This window comes from Halictus rubicundus, chromosome 11, assembly GCF_050948215.1.
Source record: "Halictus rubicundus isolate RS-2024b chromosome 11, iyHalRubi1_principal, whole genome shotgun sequence".
In the NCBI taxonomy this organism is placed as follows: domain Eukaryota; kingdom Metazoa; phylum Arthropoda; class Insecta; order Hymenoptera; family Halictidae; genus Halictus; species Halictus rubicundus.
This window is the reverse complement of record NC_135159.1, coordinates 13,296,978-13,317,595: the sequence shown is the minus strand read 5'-3', so window position 1 is coordinate 13,317,595 and position 20,618 is coordinate 13,296,978. Positions and strand designations below refer to the sequence as shown.

Below are 20,618 nucleotides of genomic sequence, written 5' to 3'. Positions count from 1 at the left end.
TTAACCAGTGCAAATTATTTTTCTGCTTGTCCGGAAGTTCTCCCCAGTTCACTACTCACGGTACATCACGTGCATGCATTTCGTGCCGTAACGAGTCACGCACCTCCTAATTTATAGCGTGATAGTCGAAAAATGAGCTTCAATCTCTGTCCAACATTCACAAACATCGAGAAAAAAGATGGTAATCAGTACCATTTATAAACTATTTGGAAGATCGTGCTTGCCTCGTTACATCAAGGAACTTTTTCACGAACTTCCAAACACGTTCATACCACGGCCAACAAAGTGAGACAACAATTAACACTATTTTTAAATTCTGACCTCAACAGTTCCACCGCCTAGTAAATCACATTTTCTATCCATCACTCTATCAAAACAATTAATCCCAAATATTCCAGCTTAACTCTCAAACACGCTCAAACTACTAGCAACAACATCAAGCACAATTTATAGTACTTCAAAATTCCATCAAATTCTTGAATCTATGTCTTCGAACAAATCCAAAATTAAATATGAAATCAATTCTTAAGACAGTGGAGTATCAAACACCTTCCAACCGCGACCAACGAAATCAAACACAACCCACGCAATTTTTCTCCTGGAACTGCACCTTTAAACAAACTCTCTAACCAGAAACGAATAAATTAGGATTAAAATTAAGACAGATTCCTGACAGAGGAAATTGCCAAACACCTTCAAACTTCGACCAACAAAATCAAACACAACCCACCCAATTTTCAAAGTCCATCAATTTTTCACTAGCAACTGGGTCTTCGAACAAACTTTTCATTCACTCAGGATAAAAATTAAAACAGATTCCCAACACAGTGGACCATCAAACGCCTTCAAACCCCCACCAACCGAGCCCAACGTCCTCCCCAAATTCCGGCTCCCAAATTCTCCCGGAAACCAAATTCTTTTCTGTACCATGCAGGATTAAACCTGCTCGGCATATTCCATCGGCCGTCGTCCCGGAATTCAATAACTCGTTCGCCCCCGAATTCCCTCGAAACAGCAGTGCAAAAGCGATTCCACTCGGTCCATTCGCAGGATTAAAATCTATCCCATCGTCTCACTAACCTACTTGAGGGATGAACACGTGGTCCGCAGGGGCAGCAACCGCTGCTCGATCGTTTCCTCCTGCGTGCACACCAATCCTGACCCATCCTCCGTCCCCGATCCCCTCGATCGGACCAGCTGACGATTGATCTAGTCAACGATCACTGGATCCCTTTTTCCACTACTCGTCAACCAACTGCCCACCATCGTGAACACGTTTACCATCCCTCTGCCATCCCTTCGATCCTCCCAAACGTCATCGAGCACACTTCAACCCCCCACCCCCGGGTAAAACTTCACCACCCCCTGTTGTCACATCTCTCCACCGGGAGCCGGAGTGTACGAACCGGCTGACACACAGACTGGGGGGAAAGAAACACTATCAATAGATACTCTTCCCAGGTACAAAATTTTCTTCTCCTCCAAGGACCACAATTCTACATCCCCCACCGGGCACTCGCGATCAATTTTTCCCGAAACGTGACCACGTCCCTCGATCTCTTCTCCCTCTGGGCGCCGGAGTCTTCGATCCCGGAGGAAAACTGCCAGCGAGCCTTTCACCAACCCCTCGCGCGGGGGGGGGGGGGTTGGCTCGTAGCTTCACTCGTCTTTCCCGGAGGGGGGGGGGGTAGAATCACTGACTCGTATCACTGAATCAATTTTTCTAGAAGGTAAAGAGGATCGTGCGTTCGCGTCACTTCACCGATGCGGGACACCACTTCACTGGGAGCACACAAGGAACGTGAGAACTCACCCCCGCGCACCCCCGACACCGCCGAGGGGTGCGAAATTTTGTTACGCTTCGAGGAAAACCGTCGGGAAAAGTGTTCCGTCGCCGGAGACAGCAGACCGAACTGCGTCCGGTGGTCGCAGAGGAGCCACCCTCACCCTCACCCTCACCCTCGCCGAGCCACCCCCACCAACCACCGACACGTGGATCCCGTCGAATTAGCTAGGATTCGCGAGACTCGAAAACAAACAAAATGGTGGGCTCGGGGAGGCTAGAGGGTGAGAGACAGAGCTAGAGAGAGAGAGAGAGAGAGAGACAGGGGTGGTTTAGGGTAGATATCTGGTCTCAGGGTGGATGATGGTCCACGGAGCTGGCTCTGTCCAGGGTTAAGGGTGGTTTTCAGGTAAGAAAACGGTTGGATTCGAGAGAGGGAAAAAGAGAGCGAGAGAATAAGGGTCGCAGGGTGGAGGAGACGTGACGAGCTCCAACGTGGCCGAGGAAAATGTAAACTTCTTCGGGGGATGTGCTCCCCGGAGGGTGGAGGCAGGGGGTAGGAGAGGATACAAGCCACGTTGGAGCAAGACGAAGCGAGAGCCAGTCCTCTCGTGGCTCTATCGACGCGAGCGCCTCCTTCGTCGAGGCTTCGGCGCCGAAAACGACGACGCCGGCCACCCCTGGAAGGGGTGGTGGATGCTCGAGAGGGGTGAGGAGACGGGAGACGCTCTCCGCGCTCTCTCTGCGTGGAATGGAATTGTTTTCGAGGGGCGGGGAACGGTGTGGTTGTTGGTCTTCGTCCTCTTTTTTACGCCCTTGGATCCTCACGCCGAGTTTTCGAATGTTTTTCTAATTTCTTCGGGGGTGGGAGGAGAGACCTGAAGGGTTGGAATGAGATTGGATGGAAGACGGGTGGCAGGAACTGTGGATCCCGGAGTGCACCTGGAACGGATCAGAATTTCATGTTGGAAAGGATTCTCAAGGTTTTGTGAATTTTAGTTGGGGAGGGGGTGGGGGGTGTATTTGGCGGTAATTGAATCGATCTGGAGGTGCATTAGGACCCTTTGCCATGTGCGGAGAATGTTAGTATTTGATATAAAATTTTGAAGGTTTCGGAATTTTTGGTTGGACCTTCGGATGGGGGTTAATTGAGTAGGGGTTGGAGGAGAAGCCTAAGTGCTATTACGTACTAATTGAACTAACCTGCAAGTGAATTGCAGCCTGGGCCACATCTGGGGACGATTAACATTATATTTGGGTCAGACTTGTGCTGTTATTCTAATTCCTTGACATAATTTTGAATAGGGGTGGTCTTGAAAGGGGTTGGAATGTTATTAACAGTTGAATTAATTTGTTCAGGGTATGGAGAACGACCTGGACCACACTGGAAGTGTAGTATAATTGGATTTCGAGTTGACTTGGGTTTGGACCTGATCTACGAATTAATTAATCCCATGATCTTGTTTAAACATTTTCGTCCCACTTATCTGTTGCACTCTATTAGCATTCATGGTTTCCATCCCGGCTTCCCAGTTAAGACTTCGTGAACAGGGATCAAGATAATTTGAACCAACGTGTAATCCATCTCCATTTAATATGAACGTTATAATAATCGTTGTTACTAATATTCCGGGCTAATTCGAGTTGCGAAACTCGCCGAGCGGGGAAGTTACGAGTATTTAACGCGGAATGGAGTTAGATGCGCGGGCTAGACAAGTTTAGCTACCGCAGAGCGAACAACGGAATGGCTAAAAGGGGAAGCGATTCAATTTCCCCTTATTTGTCCCCATTGTATTAGCAATTTTCAGGGGCCGTAACGTTTCATAAAATCCTGTTAGGGGTGAAACGCCTATTTCGCATTACGCAGCCAACCAACCACGTCATTGTTCACTAATTCTGCTATGGCTGCACTCAGCTAGACCTGACTTCATTAAATAATTCTATTAAACAAACACCCTTCTGAAAAACCTTCCACCCTTTCTGAACAAATTCGGACTTCTCCACCTGACAAAATATTCAAAAAGGTCTTCAGAAAATATAGCACAATGTGCGAAAGATGTCAACAAAAATTTTGCAAATTTTAGATTGAAAGCTCCAATTGGGGCAAAAGCTTTTCATTTGGAACTGGAATTAAAAAAAATGGTGAGTGTATTAACGGTGAATGTAATTTTTATTATTTATCATTTTTAATGCAGAAACATTGCACGGATCGTGACCCAATATATTACGTGAAACCTGCTTTCGAAATTCTAGAGGAATACCCTTTTAGCAGCGATGATTTCCGGTATAATATAACTAGAAACGCATTAGCCGATGGTTTCAATATCGCGAGCTTTATGTGCGCTTTTATTCACGTGCTGAAATTTTCAGTTTCACTCCCGGGGAAGCACGTGCTCTCGGCGACACACCCACGGTGCTCAAAATCAATGGGAAGTTCGGGAGAGGGTGCAACGGCAGTGCCGTGACCCTTCCCGGTTCAAATGTAATTCTCTGACCTTTCGCAGTCCGACAAAAAATTTGCCAAAAAATTTGTTACTCCGAGTCAACAAACGTCGGACGATAGTCCTCCAACGTGTCGACCGGCCCTCGTGCGGGACATTTTAGTCGAGTAGCAACAAACGTGCTTCAAGCTTTTCATCGGAACGCGTATTATTGCGATTCCTCGCAAATAGCTGCAAAAACAGATTTTTCGAATTTCCGGTAATAACCGGGCGCATTGTTACCGCCCTGTTTACACTGTTCTTATGAAAGCGTGGAACATACACATTCATATTGCAGCATTGTTTAATTCCACGATAAAATAAATCATTCAAATAAATCAATTTATCAAATAAATAAAGAAACATTTTATGCCCTTTTATTATTCTTTTGAGAAACTTTACGAAGGCAAAAATTCTGCAAGTTCAATAAATAATGTAAGCGTTTCAACTCACAGTGTATTTACTTTTCAGCAACTTTGCGAGGCAGGTAAAAAAATGTCAACCTTGTCATTACGTCTGTGGAGTGTCCAATTATTTTTCGGAGGCAGGCAAAGTGGTCCGAGGATAATAAATGAAGAATTTTTATTTCTTCATTATGAACCTTTTTCAAAAGAACATTTCTGTATATTTTTTTAATAACTTTGTGGGAGAGGAATACAAAATGGCAACCTTGCTGTTGTACACGTGCCCAATTATTTTCCATAAATAACTGTAGTCGTTGAAAAATGGAAAATCGACAGATAAAATTAGTTTTAGTCGAATTCTTGATATTTCTCGAGTTACGTTCTTCAGGGGTCAGATTCGCGTGACCATAAAAATTTCGCGGGCTCTCTGGCGAACCGCGTGTTTGTCATTTGTCAACGTGGGAACGATGTACAAGGTAACGAGCGTGAAATATCAACGAGGAAAGAGAGTACCTGCGCGAAAAGCGTACAGAATTCAACATCGCGATAGGGAACGGAACCATGACCCGCGTAACGAACACACAGTCATGGTTATAAACACCGTAGACAGCGAAGGCAACGGCGGCGGGCCAACAGTGGCTTACGTCAACGATTTCCATGCAATATTGACCCTACGCACGCCACTATTACCATCACGGAAGAAACGGGCCGGCTGCGCCCCGGAGAAAAAGCTAAAGGTTAACAATTCTGGTAGAACAATGAGGCGATGCGAACGCGATCCCATTGTGCCCCGGCCCTTTTTTGCGTTCCATTCTCCGCGGGCTGATCAACGCCAGGAACTTTCATTTCGACGAATTTAATCAGACTTCTCTATTGTTCAGACACCGAATTTCCCAGTTATTCCATTTCTTGTCGGAATAAGATTCTACCATTTTTCAAACGTAGTTTAACGTGTGTTTCGTTCGGTGTAAGTAGGTCAAGAGTGGCTTTCAGCGAGGTCTGGGTTAGGTCTGTTAGCTCTGTGTTATGACTATGTTTGATTCACGGTAGATTCGAGTTAGGTCGATTCGATTGAAGTTAAGTTAGGTCAGTGTAAAATATTGTGGGGAATTGCAAATTGTCCTGTGGCCAAGTCGAGGTTAGGTTTGATCAGGTACACATAATGCCTGGGCGGGTCTAATTAGGTTCAGTTAGACTGCCACTAAATCTTCAGTGCGAAGTTGTCGATATTTGAATTGTTGTAACTTCGTAAAACAAGATCGGAGGAGAGTGCACCTGGGCTTATTCTAAAGCTGAAAGCCTCCCCTTTCGACCTGCCTGCATGGTTTTCCTTTGAAAAATTTTTTGCGTTCGAAATTGGACGCTATAGCACAAATGTTGATTTTTGAAAATTTTTCGAACTCGAACATCTGCACGGAGTTTGAAAAATTTTTCTGGCGAATGACATTGATATGGGTTTGAAGCCTGAACTGTTGGCTTTACAATGAGCCCAAGAAAATTGCTCTACCATTTTTGGTTGCCATTTTACGGCACATTGAATGAAAAGTGTGCCTTCAAGATTAGAACAACTCAAGTACAGGTGAGAAATTGCACTATTTCCGTTCAAAGTGAGATAACTCGGCAATAAAAAATCGTAGAGCAACGTTTTTGGGCTCATTTGAAAGCGAAAGCTTCATTCTTTGAACTCGCTGTGATTAGGGTCTTGGAAAAAATTTTCCAGACTCTGCAGAGACACACAAATTGTCGAAATTATGAAAAATCACCATTTTTATTTTACGAGCAATTTATAAATGAACAGGTGTTCTGTGGGTCCAGTTTGAGGTCCAACTGTGCCCAGTTAGGTCTGATGTTTCAGGTCAACTGATGTCAGGCCACGTTGGAACGTCCACTAAAATCAATACTCTTTTCCGAATGCCTGCTTAGGTTTCGCTTAGACATCCAAACTATGGTCGTATTTAGGTAGTGCTAGATCTCTGTTAGGTATGGTAATTATTTTGTACACCCAACAATTATTTTAATCGACCATAATAACGGTTTCCCTGTGCACGGTCGTTTCCTTAAAGTGGAAATACCTAGACAGTATATATGTGTGTGGGGGCACAATGTTGTCGGGCTCTATCGATTTTCCTTATTAAAATGCTCACTGTACTTTCCGTTTCTTACATCTCGGATATATTTCCTGCCTCTTTATTCATTCCGATCTTAAACTACAGTACACCTATTAAGCACTTCTTACGTGTTCAGAATATTGCGCCTTACATCTCTGTTGTAATGTTCTCCAATTTGCGGGATATCGTTGCTAACATAAATGTCCAGTTGCGACAAAAATTTTAACCTACTCTGCAACCTGTAAATTAATATTAACGGCCCACCCGAGGTGCATACAATTTTTTAATTTTTCATTTTAAACAATTCATTCCCAGATACAATCTCCTGTCCCAATTTTTATTCAGAAAATAATAGAAATACATTAATGGGGTAAGTGAAAGTGAAAAAGGATTTGATGGAATTTTTCGAAAAAATTTCTGAAAATAAAAGGACTCGAAAGCCATCTCCTATCTCAATTTTTATTGAGAAAATAATAGACATACATTAATGGGGTAAGTGGAAGTGAAAAACGATTTGATGGAATTTTTCGAAAAAATTTCTGAAAATAAAAGGACTCGAAAACCATCTCCAGTCCCAATTTTTATTCAGTAAATAATAGACATACATTAATGGGGTAAGTGTAAGTGAAAAGCTTGATGGAATTTTTCGAAAAAATTTCTGAAAATAAAAGGACTCGAAAGCCATCTACTATCTCAATTTTTATTGAGAAAATAATAGACATACATGAATGGGGTAAGTGAAAGTGAAAAACTTGATGGAATTTTTCGAAAAAATTGCTGAAAATAAAAGGACTCGAAGGAGCCTGGGGAGAAGTAGTTTGAAATGGTCCGGTGTCCTTTAATGCGCCATTTATTATCGCGTCGGACAGTTCGATTGAGTCCGTTCTTCGAGTTCTGTCCCGGATCAACGTCACAGACGAGCTGGGACACTCGAGCGGAGCTTTTTAACCTCGAGAAACTTCTTAGCTGCGGCGAAAGCGTCCGAGATGTCCCTGAAACTTCTCTCGGCCGCGTCGCGTCGCGTCGTGTCGCGTCGCGCGACAACGAAACCCAGCCATCTTTAATCGCGACACAATAAATATCGGCACCGGAATTCCTGGAAACAAATTAACGGCGTCGGCCGCGAAACAGATCTGAATAAAACACACCGAGAAACGCTCGAACGGAGAGCTGGGCTCATGAATTATTTAGAACGCAGTTCAATCAACCGGATCCTGTGGCAACCGGAAGAAGTTAAATTGCTACAGCAACAACAAAATTCTCTTTCAACAAATTTGCACTCGAACAAAATTCTCTCGACTTTGAGGGACATATTTTGGGCAATTTTAGAATTTGCGCCCGTGCGAATTTTGGGATGTTCGAGGCCTCAAATTAGAGGGGGAAGACTGTATTTTATGATGGGGTGATTCAGGTTGAAAAGAAAATTCGAGATCGCATAGTAAAATTGTGAAATTCTGATGCATAGATCTGAGGAAAATCGAGCTTTGTATGGGGTAACGTCGGATCGAATTTAGTATGTACTCCTGTGGGAGTTTTTGAACGTTTGAGGGCTTAAATTAAAGGTGAGGGAAGGTGCTTTGTGATAAGGGCACGTAGGTTGAAAAATATGTGCGGGGGTGTGTAGAAATCTTAATAAAATTCGACAACTCGGGCACAATTCGCTCGTCTTCGAGAGGCCAATTTTGGGCAATTTTAGAATTTGTCCCCGTGCGAATTTTTTGATGTTCGAGGCCTCAAATTAGAGGGGAAGACTGTATTTTATGATGGGGTGATTCAGGTTGAAAAGAAAATTCGAGATCGCATAGTAAAATTGTGAAATTCTGATGCATAGATCTGAGGAAAATCGAGCTTTGTATGGGGTAACGTCGGATCGAATTTAGTATGTATTCCTGTGGGAGTTTTTGAACCTTTGAGGGCTTAAATTAAAGGTGAGGGAAGGTGCTTTGCGATAAGGACACGTAGTTTGAAAAATAAGTGCGGGGGTGTGTAGAAATCTCAATGAAATCCGACACAATTTGCTCGACTGTGAGGAGATTTTTCGAGTCGATTTCAGAATGTTTTCCCGTGGGAATTTTCGAACGTTTGAGGTCTTAACTTAAAGCTGAAAGATGGCCCTTTGAGATAGAGATATGAAGATTTCTACAGGAGCACGGAACCCTGTCGAAAATTCAATAATATCCGTCTGGTTGGGTAATATTCGAGTCACTTTGAAGGGATTCTACGAGTCGATTTTGGAATACATTATCCCGTGGGAATTTTTGAACGTTTGAGGGCTTAACTTAAAGGTGGAAGATCGTACTTTGCGATAAGGGTCATCAATTCATATGGAAAAATTTATTTCCTGCTGTAGAATGTTTCGAATATTATAGAAGATAAGGAAGTATTCACAGAAAGTGGTCGGTGGCGCCACCCAACGACGAACTAGCCAATTTTTTAATAAAAATTAATAAATATTGCAGTACAGTATTGTCATTTGATGTGTGGATCAGTTATTGTAATTATACTCAGCAATTTTGTCCTACAGAAACTCGTAAACATTCTATTATGATTACATTTCTTCGTGTACTGTTACGTTATGCTATTGGCTGTTATTTCATATTCATCCTTACTCAGTTAGACTGTTTTCTCCAACCTGTTGCAAAGTCACTATAAATTATTAATGACTGTCTTCAACAAGCGTTAGCTATAACCACAGGCGAGATACAGGTGTACACTGAAATACCGACGACGCTAAATTGCAGTGGCCAACTGGTGAACTAGATCACAGCACACCCAACATAACTCATGAATCTGGGCGTATTAGTAAGAATCGAGTATTTTTCACACTCATGCATAAAACTTACTCCGACATGTTTTAAGTCATGCTCGAGACATGCTTCAAAAGTTACTCTGTATCTCGAGTTCTATTAGATATTTTTACTAGAACATTAGATGGTAAGACAGCGAAGGGAGTGCTTGTCAACGTAATTGGCAAAAGGAATTGTTATAAATATTAACAAGCTCGACATAATAAATCTGTCAGTCAATTGCGTTCGATAAATTAATGCGTGCGAATATTCATGGTTTAAAAGTTCTCAGTATCTCGAGATCTATTACTTATTTCTGCTAAAAAATTAGATAGCAAGATGGTCAAGGGAGTGCTTGTTGACATCATTACCAAAAGAAATTGTTATAAACATTAAACAGCCAGAAATAATAAACTTACCAGCGAATTGCGTTCGATAAATTAATGCGTGAGAATATTCATGGTTTAAAAGTTATTCAGTATCTCGAGATCTATTACATATTTTTGCTAAAAAATTAGATGGCAAGATGGTCAAGGGAGTGCTTGTTGACATCATGACCAAGAGAAATTGTTATAAACATTAAACAGCCAGAAATAACAAATTTGTGAATAATTACTGTCACTGCGATCGAGATCTACCGAAATTAATTGGGGTGGGAGAGTTGCGCACCGCGCACCGCGCACCTGATCTCGGCGGCCGCGCTCAGTCAGTCAGTCGAGGTGCGCACTCCGGAGGGAGCGGAAGTGCTGGGGGCCCTCAAGGGCCAAGGACCTTGGGAGTTGACCAGAGGTTCTCCAGAGCTGCCCAGGCCTACCCTCACCTCACTGACCTACTCTTGCCTGCCTTCGAGTTGACCAGGGACCCTCCAGAGCTGCACTGGACATCACTGGCCCTACCTTGGTCCACCTTTAGCCAGCTTAGGGTGGGCCCAGGGTCATTTAACACTTCCTTGGTCCCTCCTAAGCGTGCTCGGGGTGGGCTTCTTGAAAACGGCGAGGTTCTCGGAAGGTTTCTCCGCTCACCTTGACCAACCTTCAGCAGCTCTATGTAAGTCACAATTCAAATATACACTTTCTGTTTTGGAATACCTATTCATTCAACGAACGCCGTCAATTATTATTACTGTATTTGTAATTCGAATTTGCGTCTCGACTTTTTCAAAGTTTCTCTTCTCGAAATTATATTATATTACATTTTTGACATAAAATTGGTATTCCTCCGAACGGAGGTCCCTTGAGGGGCTCACTCATGGTCGGGGCCGTGGGTGAGTACGGGTATTGGCGAACCCTAGCCTTAAGTCGTTGCGTCCCAATTTCGTTTTATTTATTTTCGATTCGAGTTGTTCATCTTTCCAATTGAAATTTACTCGTGAACTTCCAAAAGTTCCTCTTTCAAAATTTATTTATCTGATTTAAAATTGGTATTCCTCCGAACGGAGGTCCCTCAGGGACTCACTGCTGGGGGTGAGTACGGGTATTGGCGAATCCGGGGCGACCCGAAGCGCCACCTCAGTAGACTGAAGTTCTGACTTCATCTACTCTTCTTAGTTTCTTGTCGGTTAGGCCGTGTACGGGGTTAGCTTGGCTCTCGTGAGATGGTGTTAGGTTTGGCTCTCGTGAGCTGGGTGGATTTCGCACTCTTGTGCGTGTTAGGTGGGCCGTACTCGTGTACGGGGTCATCGTTTCATCATTGTCTCGTCGTCTTCTATTACTTCGATTCCTCCATTGCATCGTGCCTAATTATTATTAGTCTGTTTCAGAGTGAGTACAACAGATGAGAAATTTTATCGTCGAACGAAGACAACACGTGGTACGAAGACGTCATATTATTTATAAGTTAGTATTAGTTGTCGAGCAACTATTGTGTCAGATTCACTTTGTTAAATTCGCTTGCTTTTATTTTGTCTCGCATTGTTCAGAGACTTGCCCGATTGAGTTTCCTTCTTTTGTCCACAATAATTGTTCGACTCGCGCGCGTACGTTAGTTTTTAAGATTTGTTCGTCGTCGTTGTAATAATGTCGAGTAATTTTTGCCATAATTTCACTTTGCTCGGCTCGATTTTTGACTCCGACACAGCCGTATGCTGTGTCGGCCTTGCTTGTATGTACCAGACCGGTTGGCAACGGTACTCGGCGGAGAAACATCGAGAGGGATGTTCGAGAGACTTGTTCACTCGTGTAAAATCCTCTCTGCTGTAAGGTCACCCGAGTCGCCTGAACGCTAGTCGTTGCCTGGCGGCAGGTGGGTGGGGGAAATCGGTAGCGTTTGAACGTTTTTCTCGACCATCGCTCTTTGTGTGGACACGTCGGGTATCGATACTGGCTGGAGTTGGGCTGCAAGCACTGTACGCGTCGCGTTACCCTCGAACCTGAGCCTTCCGCTCCGGTTCGGTTTAGTTTCTCTCATTGAGAGAATCAGAGCCTTCTGCCTGATTCGGCTTTGATCCCTCGTGAATCGGAGACTGCTTCTCCGATTCACACCTTTCGCCCCTCAACAATTGCTCGACACACGCCAAATGGTAAAGTGACCTTTTCCGTCTGTGGAAATGTAATCTTTCCCATTTAGCGAACTGCGAAATTTAGTTTATAAGTTTGAAATCGTCGTTGTGAGAAAGGGAGTCAGAAGGAAGCGTACTGAATTCGTCCTGGCTTCCCTTCGGGTCTCTTGTGCAGCAACCTCCTCGTGGTGAGACCCGGGCAATCGGTATTATTCTCTATTTGTAAGAACTTCAAGTTTCTCACAAATAGAGAATAATGTCGAGCTAATAGCTGCTCGTTTATAATTTGCGATAACATTGTGAAATAGAATTTGAGACTTAGTAATTATAAAAACTTGTGTATTTAATCGAATTGTTTCGGGATTTACTTTAGGCTAGCTCGGGGTGGGCCTTCAATGCTTTCTTTGTTTACCCTGGGCCCACCTTCAGCTTCTCGGTAAGCTCCTTTCAATTATTAATCGAAACAGTTTTTTTGTTTCGGAATACCTTTTCGTTCAATGAACATCGTCAATCCTTTTTTTTTGTGGATTTCTCATGGAAATTTGCTTCGGGACTTTTCAAAAGTTCCTGTTTTTATAATTGATATTATTGAAAGATTTTCAATGAAGAACTTCTGAATTGATATCCGTGATTATATGAAACCTATTCCATTTCACAACTTTTTGCAATGTCACCTTTCCTCAGAACAATATGTATTATTCAAGCTGGTTTACTTGACCTTGGTATCAAAGTGTATAAGATTCCTTCGAGCTGTTATCGTTCTGTCACTTTTTTGACTTTTCGGAATTAATCAGTTCTACCAACGTGTGGCAGAAAAATACATTGTACAATTGATCTATTAATGTGCTTTGTCAGTCCTTATAACAACATTCGTTGCTGTAGTGTATTGATCGCATAACGGCCTGGTGTCGCCATCCCATGACGCCACTAGGAAACTAATTCACTTCTAGCTTAGGCGTTTCTCCGTGAATGGCGCCAGGTATACTTTCTCTCAAACCATTGCAGAAATGATCACTATATTACCAGATATTAAAAATCCCCCAAAAATACTAAATTCCCCAAATTTTAAGTTCTCCAGATTCAACATAATTTCGTAATTTGATTAAATTACCTAGCTATTGTCTGCCTAGCTATTGTTACCAATCGTCACTAAAAGAATGAACCAACGCAAAACAATTCAATGAAAAAAAAAAGGTGCATACATTTATTATATCAAGCATGAAGATCAAAGTGAACCGAAACGAACTAGTCCGGAACAAATCGAATCACTTCAATGGAAGTGAAGCTGACCGAGGCTGCCTGTAGCGAGGCTGAAATAGGTTAAAGCCAACAATACTGGTTTTGCAACTGACAGAAGCGAATTCGGACCGTTCAGTTTACACCGAACTGAACTGAAGCAGATGGTCGAGTCAGAATTGCGTGTTCCGACTGACAGTTTGCGAATGGAAACGACTGTACGTCGGTCTAACTATTGATCCCGCTCGCAGACAGTCCTGCCACAACATAAAACAGTTTCCCCTAGATCTAGTGGTATTCCTGGACGGTAAAGAAATTCTCCCGGCAGAAACTTATCCACCGTCGGTCGAGCCAAATAAAATGATCAATATTTCAGTGCGAGTCTCAGCCAAAGTTGGCGCCACTTGAATTATTTTTAAGTCCATAGCAAATGATAATTATAATCAGTAATAATTTTAATTTATATTATTTAAATTTGTATGCTCGGTCCATAAGCGTGACTCAAGTCACAATATTGAGAACATTTTTTCAAAAATCTGACCTCTGCCTGGTCAATTAACAGGGTGAAAAATTAAAAGAGCATAATTCGAGTCTGTAATTGACCGGTGATAAAATCTGCTTTGTAGCGGCGAGTGTCTTAGGCAGGAGTTCATTTGTTCCGGTGGGCACGTTCTCAAATAGGAGTAATTAGTCCGGCAAACAGGTCCCTAACGTGTGCACGAGGCGATGCAGGCGAAATACAGCCGGGGCCGTTTCAGATAATTTGATTAGACAGCTCTGTTTGTCGAGCATGTTCGCTCGACTATCGTAACTGCTCGATGATCGACTGGAGATATCGGTTTCCGACGGTCCACGTGAATTTTGGCCCATTTCCAGCTGAAACTTGAGTTCGTGACCCACACCCCCCCCCCCCCTGAAAACATCCAACAATACTAACGGAGGCCCCGGTAATCCCCCAATTAGCGTTGCGTGCTCCTACCCTCTGGCCATTCCGCAAACAATCCTTAAACGAACACCATAACTCCAATATTCCGTTTACAAATGAACGAACCCCGTAGAAAGTTTAATTATTCATTGGAAAGTAAAACAAGGTTCCTCAAATTTTTAATTCAAAAAACATTTTCATGGCTTAATGATTGGTCACAGTATTGTTCTACTTGTCTGACTTCAGTAGACGTGGAGATCAATTTTGTATTATTTTTTATTTTAAAACAATGTCTCGACACGCTCCCCATATTCCAAATGTTTAATTAGCGATATAACAACTTCGTGACCGTTCTCCGGAGCCAGTTAGCACAGCGAATCGTACAAGGAATACCAGGATTAATTAAAAATAGTTTGTGGTCGCGATTAACCCTGTGCAAAGTTTAAATATTCACTGAAAAGTAAAACAATATCTCCCAAATTTTTTATTGAAACGGGGAGATCTTCTTTACATTAATTTTTATTTATGAAAAATATTTAACACGCTCCCCAAATTTCTATTATTGCCAAAAAAGTAATTGATTAATTAGTTTTCATTATCTGGAGCCTTTCAGCATTGAGTCGTACAGGGAATGTTATGGTTTATTAAAAATGGTATGCGGAAACGACCGAACGCTGTGGAAAGTTTAAATATTCACTGAAAAGTAAAACAATATCTTCCAAATTTTCTATTGAAACGGGGAGATCTTCTTTACATTAATTTTTATTTATGAAAAATATTTAACACGCTCCCCAAATTTCTATTATTGCCAAAAAAGTAATTGATTAATTAGTTTTCATTATCTGGGGTCATTCAGCATTGAATCGTACAGGGAATGGTTTATTGAAAACGCGAAATGAACGAGTCCGGCGGAAAGTGTAATTACTCGCGAACACAAATTGATCAGGCCAGTTAAATATTTCTGAAACCTCGTTCTCGCAAAAGGCGGACTGAATTTATTTTCCGGAAGCGGAATTTGGCAGTAATGATTTTCCGGCATCGAATTACAGGCGCGAGGGGGCCGCGATGATTGGCAAACGCGGCGTGAACCAATCAAAAGTTAATTATTCGGTCGCGCAAGCGATACCGACTGCAGCGGAGTCGTGTAAACGGGGAATCCCGCGGAATGCAAACAGATTGTTGAACGGAACGGCTTCGTATCGATCAGAGGAACGGTTCGATTGAGAGTTTCGAGTGGTCCCGACGGGTTTTGGCAAACGGTCAGGAATGAATTGCGCGTCACGCGAGGCGTTTAAAGATTCCGCGAGTCCGGAGCGTGTTCCCGAACCGAAATCCGTTTGCATAAACGCGGCGCGCGTGAAAAGGTCGGGAGCCGCTAGATCAACGCGAATTTTCCGGTCGTCTGATCCCTGACCTTTGATCGTGAGAATCCCGAATACACTTGGTCGGATCCAGCCGGCGACAGAAAAATAGATCAAAGGATTCCGCTCTCGATCGAGAGACTACGGGAATAGTTAATCATCAGTCAATTCCTGAATGTCAAAGTGAATGCTCCGTTTTCTCGGTGACGGTTTATAATTAACGATATTCCACAATGTATTTTCAACCGCTATTGATTAGCCTCTGTACGTTTATTCAGTTAAGTACGATGCCGTTGAATTTGAAACAGGGGCAAGCATAATGTATGCGTGCGTACGTGTGAATGCTGATCGGGTGTGAAAATGAATGGAAAAAAATGCGAAATTGAAATAGGTTGGTAGAAAGTATAATTGTGCAGAGGATTAGGCATGGACCGGTTAGGTCTGTGTCATGACTAGGTTAGCCTTGTTAGGTCATTGTGTTCTTTACAGTTATGCTAGATTTAGCTGGGATATGGTTCAGGCTTGAATTTAGAACAAATTAGAAATAGATTAATTAGCGGTAGATTATACTAAGTCAGGCCTCTGTTATGCCTAAATTAGGCAGAATAGGTCAGGGTCAAACTTCTTGTGATATTGCTAAATTTGTGTCAGACGTGGCTCAGGCATGAATATAAATTAAATTAGTCATATGAGGCATTGGAGCACGCTGTATCATGACTAGATTAGGTCTCAGTCATACCTCATGCCATGCCTAAATTAGGCAGGACAGGTCAGGGTCAAACTTCTTGTGATATTGCTACATTTGTGTCAGACGTGGCTCAGGCATGAATATAAATTAAATTACTCATATGAGGCATTGGAGCACGCTGTATCATGACTAGATTAGGTCTCAGTCATACCTCATGCCATGCCTAAATTAGGCAGGACAGGTCAGGGTCAAACTTCTTGTGATATTGCTACACTTGTGGCTCAAGTATGAATATAAATTAAATTAGCCATATGAGGCATTGGATCAGGCTATGCCATGACTAGATTAGGTCTCAGTCATACCCGATGGCATGCCTAAATTCGGTACGACAGACTGTTCTTGAATATTTCGCCAGTAAAACGGGAAAATGGATTTCCCTTGGAATTCGACGTGGTTTCCAACCAAACCCAATTAAAAGAGCTAGAAGGGACAAATTAGGGTGACGTAAATTAGTGTGAGAGCTTAATGCACCCTAACATGAGGGTGCACGTTTTTTCCTGGTAGTCGTTTCATTCAAGAAACGTTGTGCAGCGTAGGCGCGTTTTGTTTGCCGGGGAATCGAACATGTTAATTAACAATACCACCGGGAGTTTCCCATCACTAGGATATTAATTCTACTGGCAGGTTCGCGAACGAACGCGACGAAAGCTCATTACCGACAGGAACGTAGGTGCGCTGCGAATCGATCTGGGAAAACCGACGGCCATGGGGACGCGGGTTGTTCAGGCAACTCTGCTCGTTGTTCGTGTTGCTGAAAATTAACGGGACCCGGGGAAATCGCGGCGCGATAACGGAACGTCAGGTCCAATTTCATAATTACCCCCAGGACTCCTCGCGATTCCGAGATTTTATTAAAAATTACTGCGACCGACGATGGCGAGAGGCGCAGGCTCAATTTCGCCTCCCGATTAATGCGAATTAAAACCCGCGTAATTATTTCCCGGTGGCACGAACACCGGTATTACCGGCAAGATATTTCTGCGTTACAAAGCTGAAATAAAGAATACATGAAAATTTTATGACGCCCGTGTGTTGCGCTACGTGCTCGTTATGTGGAAAAACTGCCATGTGAGTTTAATAATTATTTAAAACAGGCACGCTGAAAATGTGCCACTGGAAATTGTGCTTTTGCATTCGACGGTATGTTGGTAATACTTCGTGTAATCCAATTGGTAGTTAGGGGTCCATGAGTGAAATCTCCTCTTTAAAATGCACTTTGGTTCATTTCCATACGATGTCGCATTTCTCAATTATAGCAGTCCAAATCCAACCCTAATTTTTACTATATTTCTTTGAAATGTCAGACAAGTAGAATTATCCCTCAACCAGTCAGACAAGTAGAATTACTTTTCCACTGGCAAGCAGGGGGAATTCCATCTCCCTACAGGTCAAACAAGTAGAACATTCCCACAATGGTCAGACAAATAGAAATCCTGCTCGTCCAGTAGAATTTTCATGTGACTGGACGGACAAGTAGAAATGTCCTAGGACTAATCAAACAAGTAGAATTCTCCTCTGCCAAGTCAGTAGAATTATCCTGTCCCCTGTCAGACAAGTTTAAAACTGCAATACATTGCTATACATTCGATGGTATTTAGAGAATACGTGAAGCAATCAGACTGTTGGACAGGTGGTCAGTTAAGGCGCGGAATCTCCTCTTTAAAATGCACTTTGATTCATTTCCATACGACGTCGCATTGCTGAGTAACCGCCGACGGAATGCAACCCTAACACTCACTGCTTCGATATCTCTATTTCGCTGGTGTGGTCGACCCTCGCGCTGTCACCTATTGACCCATCGGACCACGCGACGGTGAATGAGTCAGCGTCTTTTTACTACTTGCCGTTTCACTATTACTATCATTACTACTTATGCGCACTTCCAGGTCACACTGGGGTCACGACGCTCTCGAGTTTCCGGCCTCGACTTCGAGACCTCGAAACCCACGAACGGTTTGTGCTACCGTCTCCAAACAAAATACATCCCCGAGGGCGTACCTTCCCTTATCTACGGTGTATACGACCGTGAAGAGTTACGTCGTATCGTGTGCGCAATAGCGTTTTATCTGTGCCCATTGTAACGCGCGTCCTTTCGAAAATGCCGCACAGTAGCATGCATAAATTTATGCGAAACGAGCCGATCGATGTAATATTTAACAAAACCGTGACGCAGATGTAGATTTTGTGTATAGAATTCGCGCGGAATCGGCACAAATTCATTATAGCCAGGCTCGTGTAGGATTTACGACGACAATGCACGGACTTAATTACTTTCCTCGATTCTTCCGTGCAATATTATCCGAGCAGCGAATGCGTGGATAATCACGTTCACTCGCCGGTACCCCGTAATTAAAATTTTCATCGACCGCGCTGGCAAATAATAATTAATTTAATTGTTGCACGTCCTCCCGCATTGGATTACGTGGTCAGTGACCGTAGAATATCCGGTGCCTGGGTCAACCGAGTGGAAGACGCGTGTGTGTCGCGACAGATGCAACCATGCTGTCACTACGGTCAGACGAGTGATCTAGTTTCGTGTTGTAACAGATCTGCTTTGATCGAGCCAGTGGTACAGTCGTGTACTTGCTCAGACTACCAGTTAATATTCCTCCTGCCCTGCACACGGTACATTACGGGAAATTATTCATACCTCCATCGCGCAGGGAAATGACCCTACCATGGATCAGCCAAGTGGAGCTATCATGGAAATCGTCGGACAAGTGGAACGGCCCCACAGCTAGTGAGACGAGAGAAATTACCGTAGCTCTAATTAGAAAGCGAGATTTCACCAGCCCGGCAAGTAGAATTATATCTTCTTGGCCTGACAAGTAGACCTGCACTGCACTTGATCAGACTAGTAGAATCGTCCTATCATTGGTCGGGAAAATGTAATTTTGGTGACTCTGATGTAACAATAAACTAGGCAGGTAGGTAGGTATAGTGTTAGCAAGTGAAATAATCCATACTTTCTCAGTGAAGTAGAAATATCCTTGACGGGGCAGACAAGTGGAATGACCTCAGCCTTGGCCAGACAGGGGTTAATTTTGTCTCTGGCAAGAATAATGGAACTGTCATGCCTCTGGTCTACGTGGAATGATCTGTTTCTGCTCCGACAAGTGGAATTATCTCTTCCTGGTCGGGCAAGTGGAAAAATCTATATCTAATCAGACGCCACGCGTAAAATTGTATTGAGCTGGCACACATCGAGTCCGATATCGTTAATATCATACTGTGACACAGGGAATCGTCTTTATGAAAAGAAAATACGTAGCGAACGAAAAGATGCAGGTGCACCTGCACCGGTCGATAAATGTTCTAACTAGAATGCACAAGATTGATTAACGGGACGAGATCCTGTTCGCGTCGAGCCCCACGGCGTCGTAGCAGACGAAACACGTCAATAATGCAGTAACCGGGTTTATGAATTATTTAAAAAGCAGACTGCGAACTCTTGAATAAGTCAGCGAGCCTCAAAGGAAATGCAATAAGTTTACGCGGTCGTCGCGAAATTTCCATTGCGGAAATGCGATTACTACCGGTTCAAGGATACCCACCGTTCGTTGAAACAATAAAAACTGATTCCTTTTGACAGACATACAAAAGAATTGTAACCACGGAAGCATCTGCGTCAGTAAATTGAGGAAACTGTTTTTTCGCTAATCCCCGTTCATTTGTAGCCTGATTCACGCGTGGCTCGAGTAAGCACACAAAGAAGGCCGGTTTCATTATATTTTATTAAAACCGGATCTCGTCGTTATTTACTCACTGGGAATCGACCGGCCCCGTGAGCACGTAGCACGTTTAATTTAACCTCTCGACTGTGCCAACATTTCAAAAATTATTGCAATGCGTGTATTATTCCTGTTCTCTCGAACTGTCCAAGTAGAGTTCTTTATGCCTGCTCGGACAAGTGAAATTACCCTGCACTGCATTAGACAAGTGGAATTATCCTGACGCTTGTCAAACAAGCAGAATTTCGACTGACTTCTCCGACAAGTAGAATTCGAGGTGATTTGTCAGACAGGTAGAATTTATAATGATTTCTCGGGCAAGTAGAATTTCCTACGACTGTTCAGACAAGTGGAATGGCCCCATGGCAAGTCAGACAAGTGGATCTTCCCTGACTGTGATAGAAAATGGGAGAATCATACCTTTTCTGAAAATGATGTGATTTGTCAGACAAGTAGAATTTCTAATGATTTCTCAGGCAAGTAGAATTTCCTACGTCTGTTCAGACAAGTGGAATGGCCCCATGACAAGTCAGACAAGTGGAGCTTCCCAATAGAAAAT

At 43.1% G+C, this 20,618-nt stretch overlaps 1 protein-coding gene across 12 annotated transcripts in view; it reads right to left on the bottom strand.

Moving 5' to 3' along the window:
- Dnc (phosphodiesterase dunce) overlaps positions 1-20,618 on the bottom strand; it is a 385,323-nt gene that overhangs the window by 120,195 nt on the left and 244,510 nt on the right. Inside the window, exon 1 of one of the 12 annotated variants that reach the window (XM_076796814.1) lies at positions 1,081-1,247. The exons of the other annotated variants lie outside the window; for them this stretch is intronic. Coding sequence (XP_076652929.1) covers positions 1,081-1,166 — 86 coding nt within the window. The 5' untranslated portion in view covers positions 1,167-1,247. Of the gene's footprint in view, positions 1-1,080; positions 1,248-20,618 lie in introns of those variants that run through there. 12 annotated transcript variants of the gene reach the window in all.